Here is a 22477-nt window from a genome sequence, read left to right on the forward strand (position 1 = left end):
ACAATCAATACTTTAATTGGTTATTTTTTGTCGATGGACTTATGTGATTTTATCAGATAAAACAAATATTTAGTAATGTTTAAGAAGAAGAAATATCTGTGCAACAGTTATTCTACATTGAAACAATTTGTTTATCATTCGTGTCGTTTCGTGTTTGGTCACAACATAAGCGCGACACTTTGCAACACTATGAATGGAACTACCGCCCTGTGCAATAACATGACCAGCGCGATCCGGCGCGCAATTTGTGAGCAGGTAAAACAATAAAATTGTAGTCAACAAGGCTTATTAAATCTTCTATTGTGTATTTAACGCAGCTGCCACAACTGAAAAACGTCTACCATGCGCTCGAAGTGCCCTCCAAGGTGCAACAAAATGCCACTACACGACCATTGCTGCAGTGGATTTTGCCGGCTGATGTTGCACAACAGGAGCACGACCTGTTGGAGTCGGTAAAAAGTCATCAATTTGATGCCACGTACATTGAACAAGTTCGTGTGGTTCCCAGAAATGGACGCAATGCAGCCAAAGTTGAGTTCCAGATTCGTCCCGATGCATTTACAGCCCAGCTTCTGCAAGCAAATACAAACCTCTCAATGGAGCCAACCTTACACGCGGAGCACGTTGTTGTTGAGTACAGCTCGCCGAACATTGCAAAGCCCTTTCATGTGGGACACCTGCGCTCCACAATCATAGGCAATGTGTTGGCCAATCTTCATCAGCATTTGGGTTACCGCACGACACGTCTCAACTATCTGGGCGATTGGGGCACCCAGTTTGGCCTGTTGGCGCTTGGCGTGCAACTGAGCAATGTCAACGTTGCTCAAATGCGCGCTGCACCTATTGAAACGCTCTACAATGCTTATGTGACGGCCAATAAAGCTGCCACAGAGGATCCAAAGTTAGCTCAACAGGCACGTGAACTATTCAGTGCATTGGAAGCGGGCATAGATACAGCAATGTCCAACCAATGGAAGCAGTACCGTCAATACACCATAGAAGAGCTGACTGGCGTCTACGAGCGTCTCGGAGTGCATTTCGACAGTTACGAATGGGAGTCACAGTACTCGCAGCGTGAAATCGGTGATGTTCTAACACAACTGCGCACGGCAGGACTACTTCAACGCGAAGAGGATGGCCGTGAGATTGTTGTTGTGGACCAGCGTCGTGTGCCTGTCATCAAAAGCGATGGCTCCACCTTGTACTTGGCGCGCGATATTGCTGCAGTCCTGGAACGCCAAAGACGTTTACAGTTCTCGCGCATGCTTTATGTGGTGGACAATGGGCAGGCGGATCATTTCAATGCCTTGTTCCAGACGGTGTCGGCGCTCGATGAACGACTCAATGACAAACTGCAGCATGTAAAATTCGGTCGCATTCACGGCATGAGCACTCGCCAAGGCAATGCCGTATTTCTTCGCGATGTGCTCAACGAGGCGCGTGACGTGATGCGCGAGAAGCGCAGCCTTAGCTCAAGTGAGTATCGAATTATTCATAACTCTTCTCGATTCCCTTGTTATTTTAATTGATACTTATAGCCACTAAAGTGAATAGTACGCTTGATGATGATCACGTGAGCGATATTCTGGGCGTGTCAGCTGTGCTTGTGAACGTGCTGAAGCAACGTCGGCAACGGGACTATGAGTTCAGCTGGCAGCAGGCGCTGCAGGTTAATGGTGATACGGGCATCAAGCTACAATACACACACTGCCGCCTGCACAATCTGCTGGATAATTTCAAGCACATTGAGCTGGCGGAAGTTAAGCCCAGCTGGCAGCATTTAACTGAAGAGCCATCAGATGCGCTGGCTTTGCTTTACGAGCTGGCGCGCTTTGAGCAATGCGTTTGGCAGGCCAAGGAGCAGCTGGAGGCGTGTGTCGTAGTCAATTACCTGTTTGGCTTGTGGTGCGTGACTCCCGCTAAATTATTTGTTGAGCCCCAAACTAATCGCCTCTTTTGTAAATTTACAGCAACGCAACAAGTCGCGCACTGAAACGGTTGCCCGTGAAGCAAGAGAAATGCCCGGAGAAGCAAATGCAAAGACTGCTGCTCTTTCGTGCAGCCAAGCGCACCCTGCAACAAGGCATGCAGCTTTTGGGTCTGAAGCCCCTAAACCAAATGTAGTTTTAGTTAACATAGTTTTTATTGAACATTTGAATAGAAATGCAACGGCCGCTTTGTAGTTGGCCGCTTAGCGCTTCTTCCACGTGTATTTCCGACGTGCGCCTTCCTGTCCGAACTTCTTGCGCTCTCGCCTGCGATAGTCACGTGTCAGCAAGCCGGCTGCATTGAGAGAAGAACATAAAAGCAATTAGCGACAATTAAAAGATTTAGAGCCGGCAATCGCACTTACCCAAACGCATTGTCTCAATCATCTCTTGATCAACAAAGCTGCGCAAACTCATCGCAATGCCCCAACGAATGGCGCCCGCCTGACCGGATGGACCACCGCCCTCCACATTGGCCTCGACATCAACTTTGCCCAGCATTTTGCTATAGCTCAGAGGAAAGAGCAGCTGAAAACAGACAAAATGTTATCGTGTTAGAAAGTCAAGTTCAGAGCGCTCGAAGCGTCTATTGTCTATACGTAGTATGTGCATATGCATGAACTCGAGCTGATTGTATTTTCGTGTATGTAATGAAAAAATTCAACTGCGCGTATTTCCTGCACCAAAATAGATGCACAACAATAGATGTATAGAAATAATGACAAAATCGTTAGCCAAATTAAATGGCTTTGGGCCAACACTAGAAAATGCAACAAACTATTGCATACTTGCTTCCAAAGTAATTAAATGCCTACGTTATAGGCTGGCATGATGTAAATCAAAAATGTTGAGGAAAACGATTAAGAGTGCTCCAGTCGATATTGTTTAGACACACTCATCAAGTTAGTTGGCCAGCTGATACCCTGTGTCCTCTTCTTTAATCTTTGATCTTGACCTACATTTTTCCAATTTCTTAACTCAACTTGGTTAGTTATACTATATATATATATACTTTAAGTTTCAAGCTGCGAATTAAGTTTCTGGCTTTAGGTTCGGTTTGTGAAATTTGTATCTTTCTATCCAAAATTTGTATCTATAAATGTTATATCTAGAATGTATGAATGTTACGTAATACAATAATAACTACATCCGATTTGCATATGATATTTTAAACATATTTCGCATTAACTCTTGTTACACTTGGTGTATTCATTTAATGTTTTGTAGAGACAAAAACTTTCCATTGAAAACAGGCAAATTTAAAAAATAATTCCCAGCTCGTTTTAAAGCTAACGCACCGAATAATATATGTTGTTTTGCATTTATTTGTGCTGCCATTAAATGTTATGCGTGAGTAATTATCTCCCCAAACATGATTTTAATGTTGATACAGCACGTACGCATTTAAATACCATTAAAATACTATGTGGTCGAAATTGCTTCCTATCAGCAAACACCTGCAGAGTTACAGCATATAATACCTTTTCAGTTATAGTTACAGGGTATGATTACTTCACAACAAGCTGATAATTGCTGGCCGCCGGCTAAGCAGCGCACACACAAGGCGCAGTAACCAGTGTTGGCTAAAGGCATTTGCATACGGGCTGGGGGTTGGAAACTGCAGTGTTGTAACTTTGAACAATTCATCCGCAAAGTGTTGTCGAATTTGTCACATTTTTTAAATTGATTGTCAATAGGAAAGCGCCACTTGAAAACTGGCTAAAACCGGTGAACATTTATGGACAAGGAAGAAATTGTGGATAATTTATGTAACTATCAAAGAAAGAGAAATACCCATCTCTTGAATTTATTGTACACCTATTTTATTAATTAGTTTATGGCTTTTGCTAACATTCAAAGGTATTGAGCAATAATAAATTAATTATAACTAAACTCTGACGTTTGATTCAAAGTTCACACATGAAGGGGCTGTTCCCATTATCCGAAAGAAAAAAGTATTTATTTATATTTGTTTTTTTTTGGCTTTTTTAAATACGCGTGGGAAACGAAGTGAGCTTGGCAACCGTATGCAAACAATATGGTCTACAGCACACAACGACAATCAACGTTATGATTAAAAACGAATAAACAATAAAAAATACATAATAAAAGCCGTTAACAAAGCAGCGATCGCAAATTTGCCCGAAAATAGAAGCAAAACAAAAAGGCAGTCGAAAAAAGCGACAAAATAAAACAACAAAAAAAAAAAAACACAATCAATCATCGCAGATTTGACAAAATTATTGTGATTTGTTTGTGTATCTTGAAATTGTTTGAACAAATTGTTGGATGACTTCATGCAAACAAAAAAAATAATCAGCTTTAGCAACAATTGCGCAAAAGATTTTTTAAATTAATGATACGGGCAATTAAAGTAAAACACACAAAAATAACAAACTAGCCATAAAATGACGAACAATGTACATTTATAGAACAGGTTGCCCAAAAATATGGTATAAAAGAAATCTGTGTAAGTATTTATGGAGGTTCAAATTCGGGCTAGCCGGCGCTTCAAGAAATTTCGCGTCACATTTTATTATGATTTAAATGAATTTGATAGTTGATTCTCGAAAGTCGCCTCGCTTTGCGCTTTTACCCCATCAACTGTACACAGCTCTATACGAGGAGATCATGATGATCATGATGATGATGACGGCGATGTGGAGGGCATATAGTATATATACTAAGTGTACATTCAGCCTCATTGGCGCGCGCGCTTGGCACTTGGCTCAAGTTGGATATGCTCAGCCACATCGAGACTTGTGGTCTACATTTATCATTTCGGCGCAGTTCTTTTTATCAGTCAATCCAAGTTGTTGTCGCGCCTCAAGTCGCGGAAAAATTTTACACCGTTTTTTACGCGTTTTCCAACACCCGAGCCCGAAAAGTGTTCCGCTCCTAATCGGATGATAAAAGAGTTATTCCTTTGGATAATGTAAAATGTTGCGTTAGTTGCCTTAGCAACGGCTTTTGGCCAAGATACTCATAATGTAAATCAAATATATCAGCTAATTAAGCATGTATTTAAGAACGTGTCTATAAAAACTATTCAAATCTGGACTATAAACTCTTTCTTTTCCAATATGTAACCTATTTAAAGAGAATCTTCATCAAATGCGTTTATTCATTATTTTGATGCATTTTCGGCTTTTGATTTTCCCAATTAAGTCATATTACGGATTATAAAAACAAGTTGATAGATGAAACTATACTAAGAAATATATAATTTGCATTGCGCATTACATGAAGGGGTTTTTTTTTATGTCCATGAAATGGGCACAGCCGTTGCATTAGAATTGTTTTCTTGATCTCACTTAAAGATTATATTACAGTTTTGTGTTGCAATCGTCTGTTGTATTATCCTTTAATTTGGCGAAAATTCAATTACACCAGCAACGTACAAAAGTACACAAGTGCACAGAGCTTGTGGGCCAGAGGGGCGGGGCGCCTCAGGTTCAAGGGCATTCCGCAAGCAATGCAAAAATAAAGCTCGTCTCGCAAATGCTATGCCTTCCCAATGGGCACACAACATACATACATATCTCACACCGTTGCCCTCCCCGCACCCGCACCCCGAAGGCTTTCATCCGTTCAAATCCAAATTAGTTTCAATTATAATTGAATCAACGCGAACCGAAGAAGCGAACGAACCGAACGAAGGAACGACTGAACGAACGATCAAAAGAAACGACACGAAACGAATGCAGGGTTGTTTCTTGGGCGGCGCAGTTTCCAAATGACGTTGCAGGGTTGTTTCGGGGGCGGCGCAGTTTCCAAATGACGTTGCATCGTCTCATCGTCGCATCTAAACGGTAAATTGCAAATGGCCCTTCCGGCTCGGCTCAGCTAGTTCTATCTGTACACTTTGTTCTCTTCTTTCGCACTCACATGCATAAGCATACATATATGTAGTATAAGTGTATGCGCACATATACTTATACATCAATCAATAGAAGAGTGTCGCTTTAGCTGTCTATCTTTCGAGTACACAGTTAATGAGATTTTTGGATAATTGTGTGCTAAGCTGAACTTGTACCGCGGGGGGCGTTAATAGCTAATATTTGTTTGCTGTGTTAGAAACTTTCAACTGGCGAATGGAATTTGAGACCAGAGAATCGCAAACTGGTTTTTCAACTTCGTCTATGGCCTCTCGGGGGATTTAATTAATTTGTGCGCATAATAAATTAAGAGTTTTTGTCTGATTGACCACCAAATTGGCTAATAACTCAACTCTAAGAAAGTTTATATCAGCGCCTTGTTTCCACGCAGTACTTAGCTAGCTTTTTTATTATCTTTTGTTTTGATTGCCTCGTTACTTTTTTTTATATGTTTATCTGTTGAAATTCCCCGAAACGCTTCCTAAAATTGTTTTATAATTGGAAATAAGCTTAAAGTTGACAACAATGTCATATGGAAAGTATTTACATTGCTTTTTTTTGGCTAACTCTAGTCGGGAGTGCATGCTAGGAGATACCCTAAACCTTCTACCAAAGACACACGCAAGTAAGCTTTTGATGAATTGGAACAAACCTGATCAGCTCGGGCCATAAAACGACCTATTATTCCCTTTTCACATCAACATGTTTTACATCCCCCCACATAAAGATATATGTAATTCATTATTGCTAATGTTTTGCCATAAACATTCACATAAGCACTCATATTGTTCATACGTTGTTATGTTCATTCATACATGAATACTTAGACACACACATAAATATAAACCAGAAACAGATCGCGCTCGCTGGCTAAGATTTAAGATTTAAGGTTAAGGGTAAAGGCATAAAACTGGCATTACTTATAAAAAACTTGCGGTTTTCTTAAACATTTTTTCAGTGTTTCTGAATCGATCTTGTTGAAATTGACTGCATCTTAATATGCTATAAAATATTCCTGCACTCGCAGGATTGGATTGTATATTTGGGGATTGGGAACTGGATTGATCTGTATATAATATACTTCGAGCAGCTACATGTCAATTTTTTTGGAGTTCAGCTTTTAAAACCTTTGAGATGTGCTATAAAGGCAAGTTTACGATATCGACATATTTATCGGCTGCCTATACGAGGGGAAATTTATCGATAATTTGAGAAAAGCTCGCTATGCGCGCTCACTAAAGGGAATTATGTTTAAATTGCAATACCCCCCCCCCCCCTCTTACCCGTTTTCGAAGAGTTTACGGTACAAACGGGAACGTAATTCTCTTTAAAATGTTTTTACATCAGCCGTGATTAGATTGCGCAACGGCAAGCGAACAAAAAATTGCAGGTGCAATCAAACAAACAAAAAAATAAAATCAAATTAATCAGCTCATAATAGGCGTGCAGAAATAAATACTAGTTAAATTAGTTTTACCCCGGATTGGGGGCGTATAAGAGATGGGGGAGAACCTTCGATACTTTATATGCTTTAAGTCTGTTTGCCAATTATATTTAGCCTTTGGCCTTTTATCAACCGGGACAAGAAACTGCCTGGTTCCAAGTGATACCAAATGGAATTTACTCAACAAATGAATGAATACTCGACGTTGACATAAATTGTAAATAATGTGAACAAACAAAATCTGGGTAGAAATAATCAAGAGAAGCAAAAAAGTTTCATAGATGTGCCACCAGAAAAATACACAAAACCCAAAGCATATTAAATTAATAAGCGTAGAGAAATAATAGCGTTAAGGTGGAACAAATTATACTAACTCCTTAAGATCACGTAACTAGCTTTAAAAATATATATATATATTTTTTTTAGGTAAAGGCCATATTATGCACCTTGAAATAAAAGGAAAATAAATATAACATATTATACATAAAGGCTATAGAACTGCAAATATTGTTATGGAAAGCAAAGCGAATGATTTGTTTCATATAACTTTATAGAGGCTGGAACATAAATATATTCTTTATAATATTCGCATTGTCTGGTATTGCTTTTGCATTTCTTAAGGATAACTTCTCTTTATTAGTACAATTGAAGGGTATTAAAAAGAGATACAAAATATTTCCCTCGCTCTTTTCTCATTTCTCTCTTTCTAAACTGCATAAAAAGGTGCATTTACATCTCTTATAAATACTTGACGAAATACAGGGGATCTACTAGAACTAGATTTGGGGCCCTCTCTCAAAAAAAAAAATACAAGCGCCGCCTCTGCTTCGTCTAGTCCATATAAACAGTAGCACATACTGATAAATCCCCACCGATAAAAACAAAAAACAATAGGTTGGCTTGTGTCTCATGATGTTTATATGGCGGGCAGCCTTATCGCTGCGTCAAATGGGATGAGCTCTTAGATAAGTGCCAGTTCGAGATTGTCGCATTCGCCTAACGAGTCCAAAAGGAAAAGACCACAGGGAAAGAGTCAGAGCCACAAAAGTGACGCAAAAGTTAATATTTGTTTAATGTTTATGCAGATTATGCGAAAGTAATTGCAATTTAGTTGTGATCCAAACCCGCATTGGTTCACACACAGACTGAAAATAAGGCTCAAGCCAGGACAAGTGACATACAAATTTATCTCTTATATTGTTGCAGCCAATCAGCGTGAAGCAACTAGTCTATAAATTTGCCTTGACAATATTGGAAAGTTTTCGATCGGTTTATTTGTGCAGCGAAAATCTCGACTTGGCATCAAATTTTTGCGCATATTCGCGCGTTTTAATTACAAACAACAACAACAACAGCTAGAGAGCTGCTGCAACAACTTCAGCTGCGACAAGTGGAACGAGTTGGCAGCAAGGTCTGTTTCGACGCCATGGAGAATCTTGGCTACAAGGAGGGCAGCACGAAGCCGCGCCGCATGACACGTTCCATCAGCGTCGTTACCAAGACCGAAGTGGAGCAGCCGCTCAATGAAAATAATGCGAATAACCGGTAAGTGCCAGTTGCCAGTTGCATTGCATTTTATCGGCCCATTCCATTATGTATGCCGACGTCGAACCCCTTCAAAATAACAAAAAAAAAAAAGTACCCAAAAAGTGAGAGAAACACAAATGAAATATGCACAAGAAAATAAGACTTGCACGTGCCATCCTTTTGGGTAGGGCAGGCAAATAAATTCGGGGTGGGGAGGGGGTCGTGAGTCGCAGTTTTACAGTTAACTCGCATTCGAGATAACTATAACCGTGTCGTCGAAATCATCTCCATTATTCCCACGCTTGCGAAGCCACGAACAAATCACATTCGAAATGTGCATGCACAACCATACACAACAATTGGGTAAACAAATTAATTTGGATAACACCAGCCGATAATGTGAATGGCATAATTCGCAAGTGTTGTACATTTATTGACTTTCGTTTGTCAAGCGTTCCATTCCAGGCCGAGTGTAAACACTTGGAGTTTTCCAGCTGCCGCTTGAAGGAATGAGAAGGGATATTACTAATACCGCAAGTCTGTTAAAACGTTTACAAATTGAAAATGAAACTGATTAAGCGAGTCATAATTTAAACATTGCGTTCACTGTTTAGTCAGCTAGGCAGGTGGTTTTGGTTCTTTTGGACTCTTCTACAAGTCATCCAATTACAACTGTCTGGCCAGCATTCCACTCTCCTATTTCGGCTGCAACTCTGCGCCCTCCCACGCCCACTCGTCAAGTCTGGCTCTCTTCGATTTTTTTTTTTTTTTGGCAATCGCTCTCACGCTTCACCTCACTCGCGTATACACGTTTGTGTGCGTGTGTATGTGCGGCGTTTCAAGCTCGATCGACAAGCTGGCACTGAGCAGCGTTTAAAGTTTTCCATCAGTCGGTATTGAAACAACAATGCAGGCGGACGCGTTAGTCGCTGGCTAAAACAAAAAAAACAGTTTCGTTAAAACGCGTTCGCAGTTCGTAGTTCGTCAGCAGAGAATAGTCGCAAACAACAACATCGAAACGGAAGTGAAAAATTCGCGTTTTCACACAACATTTTTTTTTGCATTTTCCGGCCGTTAGGCACAATTGTTGAAGTGCCACAAAAGGCAATCATTGTGTGCCACTTGGCCCTCTGTCTCTGACTGTCTATTTGTCTAACGGATCGGTCTGTAGATGGGTCACCCAGTCCGTGGACAGGTCGGGCTCTCCTATCTGTGTACAAACGCGGTCGCATTTTGGAAATGAAATTAGAAATTGAAAACAGCTCATTAGCGAATTGGCATCATCCGTGGATATGGCTGCAAACGGTGTACGTGCACACACACACACACACACACACCCATAAAAATATTTATATAAGAGATATATAATATAAGCCACTAAGTGCAGAACAAAGCTGAGTTTAGCAAACGGTCCCTGATTATGCAAAACTGCTGTAGAAATAATCAACTGCAACTGCGAAAAATCGCAAACAGTTCGAATCACACAAATAAGAAATTTTTGCCGCAGATGTGAACAAGATTTAACGAAGTGCACAACTATAAATATACAAATCTATGTATGTTAACAAATAAAATATATAATAATATACAAAAGTAACTGCGAGCTTTTGCATAACTTAACATTAAATTATGCTGATAAACTGCCTCGACTAGCTTCTCAATTATATGCATACCTCAAAGTCATCAACGTGCAGCGGCCGTGTCATTCAAAACAATAAAAATAAGCATTAAAATGCATAAATAAATAAATACGAAAAGAGCAACGGCAGCTAAATGACGTCGAAGATTAAATACGCTTGCAGAACAATTAATTACTTTTTTCATTTGTTTAGTTGTCGACAACAGTGCTAAAAAGAAATAATATAAAGTTTTAACCACTCTGTTACTACACTCTGTTATCACACTCATTACTTCACTCTGTTACTACACTCTGTTACTAGACTCCGTTACTCCAAATATGTCGAAGGAAAGCAGTTCAACAAATTCTGAACCATAAAACTTTAAACGTGATATATGATTTACCCTAATTAATGCTACGATTATATTTTGCGATACACAAATTTGTTGAATGCTAAAAGATAATCTAAATACAATTAACTTTGTACAATTAGCAATCGTATCAGGTACTAAAAAGCTACTAAGAAAGTTGAGTTTGAACTCAAAATGAAAGTGAAACATCAAGCAATAGCAGACATATACATTGTATATATGTTACATACAAATTAACCTCTTATACACTGAACCCATTTTGAATGGGTAATTATGGAAAGGGTATTATGGTTTATGTTTATTGGAAGGAGAAAGGAAATTTCACCGTCACCATAAAGTGTTTATAATCTTTTAAGCTGTTTGCGAACGCGTCGATCTCAGAGACTTTAAGAGACTTAAACTTGGAACTAAATTTCTCTTTTTGCGCATTTAATTCTCGATTTTCTGATTACGTTTTTTTGACCATTTCCCTTAGCTTTTGTCTAACAATATTCCTAGCCAAATGTTACATGTAATTTCTCGTATGCACAAGTATTCAGAATATTTTACTTTTTGGATAACTTTCCTAGTTCCCAGCTAAGTTCTGAAAAAATTTAGTATAGCCTTGCTCTTGTATTGTAGACACGTTTAAATTCTTATTAAAACACTGAACATTTTATATAGATCGGACTATTAACATCGAAGTTATTTAAGAATGCATTTTCGAAAGTAGGGGCTGCATGTCTGTGAGTTCTTCTTGATGTATGTATAAAAGAAGTTTTGGGTTCTGAGTTTTCTAGTAGAATGCTCGGAAAGGAAGTATACTAAATATTGAACTGAATTACCAAATTATCAGGAATTATACATTGACCAGTTTTTTAATATAAAAGAGGATTAGCTAGTCTAGATAAGAAGTTAAAAATAAAACGAATCTTTATAACTATTCGTATTTGGAGTGTCAGGATTTTATAGGCCCTATCTATTAATAGAATGAAATAAGGGAGATTTAGGGTTATGTAAATGTCTCTTTAAAAATTTCTGCTTTACAAATAAGTTAATTAATTTACGGCTAGCTAAGTTAAATGTTCTCTTGCAATTGTTTATAGCATATAAAGCAATCCAATAGCTAAAATTTTGTATTTTTATATTATTGTTTGAAACAGTTTCAAATCGATTCCACCCAATCTAATGGTGCGATGGCGCAACAACACTGACGCCATGATCGAAGCCCAGTATCCGACAGCTGGTGAATTCGAATACATGGAGTGTGGACCATCGCCGCCGGCGGAGAGTGCTCCGAGCATGTACGATAGCTTTGAGGAGCCAACAAGTGAGCTGAGCGTCCAGATCTGCAATGATACGCTGAGGATTAGTCTAATTGACCAGATGAAGAGCGCCGCTGGGCGGGTGCGCCTGCTGGAGGATATTGAACAGGGCAATGTCGTCGCCGAGGGCCTCGGCCCGCACTTCGAGACCGCTTCGAAGCTGGAGAAGAATCTGTGCTATCTGTGGGCAGCGTTCCTCAAGCGCTGGGACCTGCTCGAAGGCCTGCTGAAGGCGGGCGCCGATCTGCACTTTTGCGACCAGAATGGCATCTCGGCCTTGCATCTGGGCGCATTCAGCGGCTGCCTGGCCACGCTGGACCTGCTGGTGACCAAGGGCATTAATGTCAATCTGCAGCCGAAGTGCTACACGCCGCTGCACTGCGCCGCCTTTGGCAATGCCGCCGAGGCGGCCAAGTTTCTCATCCAGAGCGGCGCCCTCATCACCAAAGACACCAACAAGCCCAACTGCGAGGAGAGTCTGCTGCACTGCGCCGTGCGCTCCAATGCGCTCGAATGCCTGCAGCTGTTCATTGGCGAGGGAGCAGACGTCAATTCGCTGAAGCCGAATGGCACCAATGCCATACACCTGGCCGCGGATCTGGGCCATCTGCAGTGCCTGGAGGCGCTGTTGAATGCGCCCAATGCCGATGCCAATGTGCGCATCTGCATACGCGAAAAGGAGTCGACAGCTCTGCATTTGGCCGCCGATGAGGGCAACGTGGAGTGCGTCGATTTGTTGCTGTCGAAGGGTGCCGACGCCAAGCTGAAGAATCATCGCGGCTTCACGCCGCTCCACCTGGCCGCGCGCACCTCCAGCCTGGAGTGCGTGGAGTCGTTGCTGCGCAACGGCAATGCGGACGCCAATGCGGAGGACTTTGATCATCGGACGCCGCTGCATGCTGCGGTTGGCAAGTCCGAGAACGCCTACGATATCATGGAGATTCTGATCCAGTGGGGCGCCAATGTCAACCATAAGGACATCTATGGCTTCACCGCTCTCCATCTGGCCGCCCTCGATGGGCTCGTCCAGTGCGTCGAGATGCTCATTTTCCATGGCGCCGATGTCACAACCAAGTCAAAGAAGGGCACATCCGCCCTGAATGTCATCACACGAAAGACACCCGCATCGGTGGCCATGATCCGGCAGAAATTGGATGCGGCCATCACACTGCATCATTCCCAGGTAAATGAAATGATTCCATGGCCATAAATGAAAGATTAACCAATCATTTTTTATAGGATCCCGTGAATCGTGAGGTGGAACTGGAGCTGGACTTTCGCCAGCTGCTGCAGCACTGTCATCCGCGTGAGATCAGCTATTTGAATACGTTCGTGGACGAGGGCCAAAAGGAGATACTGGAGCATCCGCTGTGCTCCTCCTTTCTGTACATCAAGTGGGGCAAGATACGAAAGTATTACATCGGTCGCTTGATCTTCTGCTTTAGCTTTGTGCTCTTCCTGACGCTCTACGTGCTGACGGCGTTGGCGCACAACTGTTACAACGGCAGCAAGGACGACAACACAACGATTCAGGCCCAGGAGCTATGCCAGAAGCAATCCATATTGGGCGACATGCTGCGCAATAATCCGTTTGTCATGGAAATGCAATGGTGGGTCCTGGTAGCCATAACCATAGTGGAGATATTCCGTAAGCTTTACGGCATAACGGGCTACTCCTCGTTCCGGCACTATGTGACGCAGGTGGAGAACATTATGGAGTGGTTCGTGATAACCAGCGTGTTTGTCATCTCGTACATTTACACAAAGCAGACGTACACGTTCCAGAACCATATTGGCGCCTTCGCCGTCCTGCTCGGCTGGACCAATCTGATGCTGATGATTGGCCAGCTGCCCGTCTTCGATGTCTACGTGGCCATGTATACGCGGGTCCAGGGCGAATTCGCCAAGCTGTTCATGGCCTATTCCTGCATGCTAATCGGATTTACCATCAGTTTTTGCGTCATCTTTCCATCGTCGTCGTCGTTTGCCAATCCCTTCATGGGTTTTATCACTGTGCTGGTCATGATGATCGGGGAACAGGATTTATCGCTTCTGATCAACGATCCCGATGGCAAGGATCCGCCCTTTTTGCTGGAGGTCAGCGCTCAGATTACGTTTGTGCTCTTCCTGCTGTTCGTGACGATAATTCTGATGAATCTGCTGGTGGGCATTGCGGTGCACGATATACAGGGCCTCAAGAAAACCGCCGGACTCTCGAAGCTGGTGCGCCAGACGAAGCTGATCAGCTACATTGAGTCGGCGCTGTTCAATGGCTATTTGCCGACATGGTTGCGCAATCTGCTCCATTACACGGCGCTCGTCTCACCGCAGGCCTATCGCGTGGTTCTCTGCGTGAAGCCTCTAAATCCCAGCGAGAAGCGTTTGCCGCGCGACATTCTGATGAAGGCATACGAGGTGGGCAAAATGCGCAAGCACTTTGGTCACACCATCTCCTCCAAGAATCCGGGCGAAAATTATCTGTCGTACAAAAATAAGTACAACAATAATAACAACTGTTCAACAACCGCGTACGCAATGCCCGATCCGGATCCGGAATGTACACAGCTGACAACGCTGACGAGCAAAATAGACGACAATGCCGATCGCATTGAGTTTCTCACCCAGGAGATACAGGAGCTGAAGCAGGCGCTCATATCACAGCAGCAGCAGGCCAGCAAAGTGATTGACAAGCTGCTGATCGTCATCTCGAACCAACAGAAGCAGCAAATGCGCAAATAGCTGCTCCCAGCAAGCCATTTACTATTATTAATATTATTATTATTACTATTATATATTATTATATACATCCAAATCTTAGCCCTTAGACTCTTCTTGTGTGTGTAATCGTCCCATTGCCCCAAGATCCCGAAAAATGTTGATATTATATTGTAGTTAGCATATTTGATCTACATATTTATGCCTTTTAGCCATATACTCTACTATTCTACAATATATATATATATACAGATATACAATTAATAAAATCTAGTTGATAGGCTACATTAGAGGCGAGAAGCTGGCAGGTTTGTTTTTGTCTGCATTTTGATAAATGTGTCTGGTTTTAGGCTGTGTCTTTGTTGTTTGGCGTTGTCGTCTGAGATGCGTTTAAATGATTAAATTAAATATGAAAGGTATATGTTTTATATGAATAAACTATCTAAATATTTATTCTTATTAAAAGTCTATGCGAGAAGCGACCGATTCTTTCTATGTAAACGCTATAGTAGTCCGATGTCGAGATCTGTCCACAGTGTAGCTAATAAATGCAGTTTGGTCAAGAAATCTTGATTAACAAAAAACTTGTTCATAGAGGAACCTAATTCTCGACCTATCATTCCTGCACATAGCTCGGATTAAATATGAAAGGTATATGTTTTGTATGAATAAACTATCTACATATCTATTGTTATTAATAATCTTTGCGAGCTCTTAATTGACGAACAAATTTTACCACCGATTCTTGCTATGGAGGTAAACGGAGTCCGATGTTGAGATCTGTCCTATATATAAGGTGTGCTCGAAACAAATGCAATTTGGTCAAGAAATCTTGATTAACAAAAAAGTAGTTCATAGAGGAACCTAATTCTGGACCTATCATGCCTGCACATAGCTCGGAGTGGAGCCATCCGGCCGGTTTCACTGACGGATCTAGCCCGAGAGAACTTTGATAGACGGACAAGGATAATGGCCCCGGCTGTTGATACTGATCAAGAATATATATACCCTTTATGGGTTCAGTGATGTTTCTCATGCGTATACAATATAACTGATTAGAGGTATTTTAAAATTGGAATGTTTTTGCAAATTGGACTCACCTGTTCTCTGCACTCTTCCAAGCTGAAATACGAGATATCCTGGCCATTAATGGTTATCTTTCCTGTGCCGGGCAGACGCACTGTGACATCGGCGCGTGCCGTTTTGCGCAGACACTCGTAGGTCGTTACGTATTGGCGACCCTGCTCGTCAATCTTTGGCTTGGGCACCTCCAGTTGCTTCGATTGATCAATCAGGGGCTTTAGAAAGCGCTCAATAAAGGCTTTGCTTTTGTACGCATACGGCGATAAAATTAAACGCTCCATGGCACTCGTAAAATTGAGATATTCGATGTCCGCAATGTGCTCCACGAGCACACGCTCCAGTTGGTCCTTTGGCAACAGCTGGAAACCAGCCATTTCGCTATTAAAATAAATTGAACATAAATTCAACTGAATATGTAATTTTAAAGTGCAGTGCACCTACAGCTTTTGGTTCTCATCCGGCTTGTTTCCGCGCCGCAGCATGCGCTCTTCCAGCTCGTGAAGCTTATTTGTTTCCGTCACAATATCCTGCCAAAAAGTTTTTGATTGAATTTTGCGTATTTTAATGACAAAGCTTAGAGCTTACGTGCAGCAGCTGGAAATAGTTGGGTTTGCCAGTGTAAAACATGCTGTGAAAGGGGCGACCCGTCTCATCGAACTCGGCTGCTTTTCGCGCTGGAAACACCTCTTCGGGCGATCTCATGGAAGGCCGAGCGCGTTTGTCAAACAAACCGGACGGAAACAGATAGTTAATGGCTTCCTGCAAGTGATTGCTAGAGTAGGAAATTCTGACGATGCTTTTATATACTCACATTAATGTCCTCTTGGGTGAAGGTCTCTGCGTCGGCTCCCATCATGTTTGCCAAATGGCGCTTTCCAATTTGGAACTCCAAATGCTGCGTTTTCATAAACTCGTCGTGCTCATTGGCCCGCTCAAGGTAGGCCTTCATGGCCTTGCTCACCTTTTGCTTTTGAACCGCCGCCGGCGTAGCCTGGACAGTTACCTGTGTTGCGTACGGCGCCATCGCCACCTAAATGTTATGCAAACGAATCGGTGAGTTGTTTGTTCAACCTCTAATTGCGCCGTTAACTCAATGCGAAGGTTGCTATTCAACTTACCGCGTGCGCATTGGGTGCTCCATTGTTTTTGACAGCAGTTTGGAGCAAATTTCTGTTAGTTTTTATTAAATTTAAGCCTAAAACACGCAGTGACATAGTTCTTGTATTGGCGCACGGTGGGGCAGGAAGAGGAAGACAGTAGTCAGCTGTTTTGCGGCGTCAGTGTTGTGCAGTGTCCCAAAAACTAGGTGGCAACCCTTGTGTGGCGATTTAATGTGCGCCAATATTAAACTCAATTCTTGCTAGGCTTGACAACTTTGCTGCGGTATTATTTAAAGCTATCTTTATGAAATGTTGCAAAGAAGATCAGAGAACTGAGTCCTAATGTGTATATTTTGCCTTCATTCTGTTACCCAGTCCAACCTCTCGCAAAAATGCGGATTTACCGTGGCTTATTCCGAATCTGTAGCCCCTATGTGAGCAAATCTTACCCCACTGATAACTAGGAAGTTCCCTGGAAACTTTAGTTGTCCTCGATATAGAGTCTGCATCCACAATCTTGAGCTTGATCCAAAGATTTTTTATTATAGCTTTGGTGCAACGGTCTATATGAGCGGTCGAAAAATTGTCTTAAAAATTATTTATAGGAAAATAATTTTAGTATTCAAAATATAATACCGAGATTGGCTAAATAACGCGATTAAGCACAAGATTATTAAGGTAAAAAAGTACAGACAATATGTTGAGGCCATATATGTTAACGCAATAAAAACACAGAAATTTACCTTTTGGCCTTCTTACAAATGTTTTTTATTGACTAATTTGAAAAACACACAATGCTGATATTTTGAATTATGGAAAGTAAACACAAAACGAAACAAAAAATGCAATGAAAACTTCTTCAACAGATAATTACTTGATTTTACGCTATATATATATTTATAAATAATTGCCTAAGCTTAGAGAAAAGAATTGTTATCAATTGCATTATTAGGTAAAATGCAGCTACTTCAATTCATTCTCAACGGTCTACTCCACTTTTCTTCATGTTATTATTTTTGGTCGTAGTACAATTTACATAAAGCAATTACATATTTATAATAATTCCACTTCTATTTCCACGCCTGTTTGAGCAACTTACGCGACGCTAAATGCCTAACAATCAAAGAGCCCGAAGTGAGCACGACTAGCACTATGGAAATTAATATATAGTCAAAATCCTCCTTCAGCAAATCGAACGTTTTTGATGGCGAAACGCGCGTAACGAACAAGTCTGCAATAAGAAATTGATTAGCATTGATCGTATGAATTGATCGTAACATTTAATTTACCTAAGCCCGTGGCCACAACTAGACAGGTACTCTCCAGACCGCTTGGTGCCGTATAAATATTACGTAAACGTGCAACCGTCTGATTGTAATTTATATAATTTTCAGTTGGCAAAGGCAACTCAGGTATATAGGGAATGGCGCCCTCTTCGCGACCCTGCGTAGTGGATGATATCGGACGACGTGGATCCAGCAAGTGCCAGGGCATTTCAACAATGCCGCCGCTGGCAGTTCCAACTGTACAAGTAAATAAACCAAATTATTTCAAAACTATTCCCAAAGATTATAATATTCGTTGTCTTACTTAGGACATGCTTGTTGGTAATCCCGCGTTCGGTGATGGTCTCGCGCATTGCCTCCACAATTGTGGGTATGATGTAAGATTGACGCTCCACGAGCGGCATGGACGGTGCCTGCAAGGAGCTCCAGACGCTATTGTTGGCCTGCGCGTTGCCCTCATACAGTTCAATCGTGGCTGTTTTAAGTAGAAGACTGTCATTGAGGAATTTACCATTAAATGGGGTTCCATTTCACTTACTGATCTCAGTTCGTCGCACTTTATCGTTGAAATAAGAATAGGCTAGCCAATTCTCCGAGTGTACAATGTGCAGTGGTGGACGAACCTTACGATGCGTCATCGAGAAGATGACGGAGCCAGACACAACATCAATTAAGTACAAATTGAGCACCGCTAAATAATATAAACACAAAAAATATATTTAAGAATTGCACGTGAAGTTTTCACCTGGGTTGACCTACATTTGTGGGTGGCATCTGGAGCCTGTGTAACGAAGGCAACTAAGTTCGGATTTATGTACTTGTAGAGCACCGAGCGATCGCCTAGCACACGGCCCTGAGAGTGCACGTGCTCAATAGGATTTTTGCTAGCAACGCTAATGATTTGCTGTTCTGAGTTGTGTCCGCCCAGACGCACATTCCAAATGGGCAAGCATGATAGTTCCTGCAAAAGTAACAGTTGACTAAGAGTTTCAATCTTTGTATCTTTTTTACTTACACCGCCCGCATATTTCACAAAATAGCCCTCGAGCTCAGCGGTCTTCACATTAGCTGTGTACAGATACAAGCCATGTGCCTGCAATAATAATGCGGGTTAAAATTTAACCAATTGATGACATGGTTTAATTTACCAAAGGCGTCGCATGCTTAGGCTCCACATGTACTTGGTTGGTCCCATCCAATATCAGAATGCCCTTGACAAAGTCTTCTTCTGTTTCGGGAAGAAGCGCTAACTGCTTAATTTGGTAATCCAGTTGGAGCAGTCCACCTTCGGCAGCGCGTCCTGTGATGGGGTTGAATCGAAATAATACACCGTTGCTATTAACCTGTCGGAGAGAGAGTTATATGAGCTTTTCATAATGCTTACAAATTCTATTTTAATCATACCGCAGATTTGGCAACAATTGCGCAAAGCGGCTGCAATGGAAAGTGTTTGGAGCTTCGTTGCACAATCAGACGCATCTGTTCCGCATTCTCAAAGCCCGCTACATTGGGAAGATACAGCTTCCAATGATGTTTGCCGGCAATGTTGTCGACGCCAAAGATTTTGCCCGAGCGTGTCAGCAGCACCAGCATCTTGTGAAGTCCAAACGAATCACGCACAAGTCCAGCCCGTTGCGTATCCGTCGGTGGTGGGCCCAACCCGATGACATGCAAGAACAGGCTCTTCATTTGTAGTGCTTGCGTGGTGATACGTCGCATAAAGGCGCTTGCAATGTCACCTAACGAGACGAGATAAAAATCGTTTAAAAAAGTACAGTCCAAATGTCCTTAAAATAATTTTGTTTTGTTTTAAATGTATACCTAAGTGTGCATAAACATAAATGCGTGTTACTAATGTTTATGCTATTTCAAGTATTAATTATTTGACAGTTACCCTTACCTAACTATTACGTACATTTAATTAAGAAACTGTGGCTGCGTTCTTTATACCCAAATATTTCAATTATACCACGAATATATTTTTATCAATATTTGTGCCATAGTCGGCTTTAAATTAGTTTAATGTGACGAACAACTTACGATTTAAACTGTTTGCATCCACTTTTGTAAGCATTAACAAAATATATGAGTAGAATTATGCGTAATATGATAAATATGTAGTTTATAGTAGACCTGCTTACCTGCTTTGCCCTTCATTTCGTTCTCAAGCGTGCCCTCTGTATCAGCTAAAGGTAAATCAATGAACTGCGTATCAATAACGTTCGCTAAAGATTCCTCGCGAGCCCAACGGACACGTCCTTGCTGCACGGCAACAATGGACTCAGCGCTGGTGGCAAAAATAAAGAGACAATTTTTTCCATCGCCATTGCGCTTCGCCTTGCAGTCAAATGATCGAAGACTGGGCGTTCCAAAGTCTTCCGCAAACGCTACGCTCAGCTGCAGCTCAGGCACGGGCGTGCAGTTGTCCACATAAACAGCATTAATTTTGAGCACCTGAAAGAAACCAGATTTAGTAAAGGCATCTCATAGGCTGTTCAACTATAGTCACTTACGCCGTCTACCAAATCGGCAAAGGCCAGAACTTTGCGTAAATTAAAGCTGCCGACAACATAGCTGGCGCTGTTCAGTTCAGAGCACACGGCCTGATCCTTGTTAACACTTATGAGTTTTTTATCGACAATCAGCAAGCCGTTTAAGCCCTGCAAGAACGTTGTTAGCAGGATAATCAATTATTACTTTTTGATATTACTCACCGGTAGAGATTGAATTTTGCTGCTGGGTTCGCCCCCTAAAGGCGTGGCAATGACCTGTGTGCTCTTAGCCACCAAATCCAGGCTTATGAGCTGTTTGCCATCCAGGCAAATATAGAAGGTGCCGCTTAGCAAACAGCTCTCTGGCTTAATCCAAGCGGCCATTATCTTGCTGGTGCTACCCGTTGTGTGTCCTGAGGTTGCAAAGTATGCGGTAACCTCGATATGGCTGCGCCAAACGGGCACGACATGATAGAGCACAGAATTGCTATAAAACCAGACCGCATCCTGTGCCCTTTCCGTATGCAATGGCATTATGGACCATTCCCACTCGATAGTGCCAATATTTGTGTTCCAGCCGCGCACCAGAGCTGGCGCGTGGCCCTGCACAGTTAGCATATCAAAGCCAAGATGTGAGCCCATTGGAGCAGCCGCCGTGTCGCTGCTATCGTCGGCGAAACCGCTTACTTGTAGAAGCTTGATGTCGCCACGCGGCTTTTGCTCTAGCACCTGTCGCCAGATAATCTCACCGGTCTTTGGACATAAGGAGGCAACCACTTGCTCGTGCGTACTTAAGAGTACGCGCGGTTGAAAATGGTTGAGGTCGACGTGAACTTGTTTAAGAGCGCCCAGATGAACGCTTCGCCTGTTTTATAGAAAGACGGTTAGTAAAAGGTCAACGTTTATGTTTGTGACACTTGCCAGTCAAATTTCTTAATCTGGTCCTCGTAAAGGCCAGAGCAGGTGCTCAGCAGCAGCAGCAGCAGCGAGAGGCAGATAAGCGTACCGGCTGAAGACTGTCGACAAGCCATTTTTGTGCGGTTCGCTTTGAAACCTGCTTTAAACTATATTAGGCACGAATAACGCAATGGCCGACACGTTTTTAAGTTATAAATTAATGAAAACGTCAGTAATTTGTGTTTTCCGTCATAGTAAAGGGGGATGAGATGACAATTTTTGCAGGGCTGTAGCTGCCTTATTAAATCGTCATCGATTATTCCAGCAGACGTTGATCAGCACTGTTGCTACCTATCGATAACAAATCGGCTGATGTTTAAATACGCTAACGGCTACAATCGGATTTACAAACCACATTCAGAGTATGGTTTAGGCTCGAGTATTTTTCTTTTAAAGACTTAATCCTATTGATGAACATAATTAGTAACAGTATTTTTAAAAAAGAATTGATTTAAGACAGTCCTACTTTCTAGTTATAATATAGTTGTATGATCGGAAATAGGGATAAGTTCTCACCAAACTATCCATATTTATCTGTAAATACAAAATATAAATTTTTTCCAACTGACCGAAACTAAAAGATTTACTGCAGTTACTACATGGAACGTAATTAAACATAAAAGGGGCTTCGAAAAATCGTGGAAGACAGTTGAATCATTTATGTTTATCGTCCAATTGACCTCAAACTCATTTTCAAAGATCTTTGTTAAAAAT

The 22477-nt window shown here is 41.8% G+C and overlaps 4 protein-coding genes across 6 annotated transcripts; 2 read left to right on the plus strand and 2 right to left on the minus strand.

The window, feature by feature from the left end:
- Positions 1 to 158: 158 nt before the first annotated feature.
- Positions 159 to 2356, plus strand: ArgRS-m (arginyl-tRNA synthetase, mitochondrial). The gene is made up of 4 exons (XM_064693372.1): positions 159 to 255; positions 318 to 1476; positions 1539 to 1905; positions 1971 to 2356. Exons 1-4 carry the CDS (start codon positions 190 to 192, stop codon positions 2122 to 2124), a joined length of 1746 nt encoding a protein of 581 aa, XP_064549442.1. The 5' UTR covers positions 159 to 189; the 3' UTR covers positions 2125 to 2356.
- On the minus strand, positions 2125 to 17203 carry mRpS9 (mitochondrial ribosomal protein S9). The gene is made up of 7 exons (XM_064693373.1): positions 17047 to 17203; positions 16740 to 16958; positions 16514 to 16687; positions 16370 to 16455; positions 15946 to 16306; positions 2354 to 2516; positions 2125 to 2283 (listed from the first exon to the last, which is right to left on the minus strand). The coding sequence occupies exons 1-7, from the start codon at positions 17140 to 17142 to the stop codon at positions 2192 to 2194; spliced, it is 1191 nt and encodes a 396-aa protein (XP_064549443.1). The 5' UTR covers positions 17143 to 17203; the 3' UTR covers positions 2125 to 2191.
- On the plus strand, positions 4822 to 14947 carry wtrw (water witch). 3 transcript variants are annotated; one of them, XM_064693367.1, is made up of 4 exons: positions 4822 to 4978; positions 8517 to 8855; positions 11969 to 13313; positions 13370 to 14947. In XM_064693367.1, the coding sequence occupies exons 2-4, from the start codon at positions 8737 to 8739 to the stop codon at positions 14867 to 14869; spliced, it is 2964 nt and encodes a 987-aa protein (XP_064549437.1). In that variant the 5' UTR covers positions 4822 to 4978; positions 8517 to 8736; the 3' UTR covers positions 14870 to 14947. The 3 variants fall into 3 exon arrangements, with proteins under 3 accessions (XP_064549437.1, XP_064549438.1, XP_064549439.1); XM_064693368.1 differs by lacking the exons at positions 4822 to 4978; positions 8517 to 8855 and adding an exon at positions 9773 to 10144; XM_064693369.1 differs by lacking the exons at positions 4822 to 4978; positions 8517 to 8855 and adding an exon at positions 10259 to 10393.
- A 563-nt stretch (positions 17204 to 17766) lies between the features above and the next one.
- On the minus strand, positions 17767 to 21973 carry EMC1 (ER membrane protein complex subunit 1). Its single transcript, XM_064693370.1, has 12 exons — positions 21728 to 21973; positions 21029 to 21671; positions 20828 to 20974; positions 20456 to 20768; positions 19719 to 20053; positions 19463 to 19657; positions 19330 to 19407; positions 19074 to 19275; positions 18853 to 19005; positions 18619 to 18789; positions 18318 to 18551; positions 17767 to 18259 (listed from the first exon to the last, which is right to left on the minus strand). Exons 1-12 carry the CDS (start codon positions 21835 to 21837, stop codon positions 18099 to 18101), a joined length of 2742 nt encoding a protein of 913 aa, XP_064549440.1. The 5' UTR covers positions 21838 to 21973; the 3' UTR covers positions 17767 to 18098.
- Between the last annotated feature and the right edge of the window lie 504 nt (positions 21974 to 22477).

Source organism: Drosophila montana, unplaced genomic scaffold (assembly GCF_035044405.1).
Source record: "Drosophila montana isolate Dmon_TW-CO22-7 unplaced genomic scaffold, ASM3504440v1 contig_3733_1, whole genome shotgun sequence".
In the NCBI taxonomy this organism is placed as follows: domain Eukaryota; kingdom Metazoa; phylum Arthropoda; class Insecta; order Diptera; family Drosophilidae; genus Drosophila; species Drosophila montana.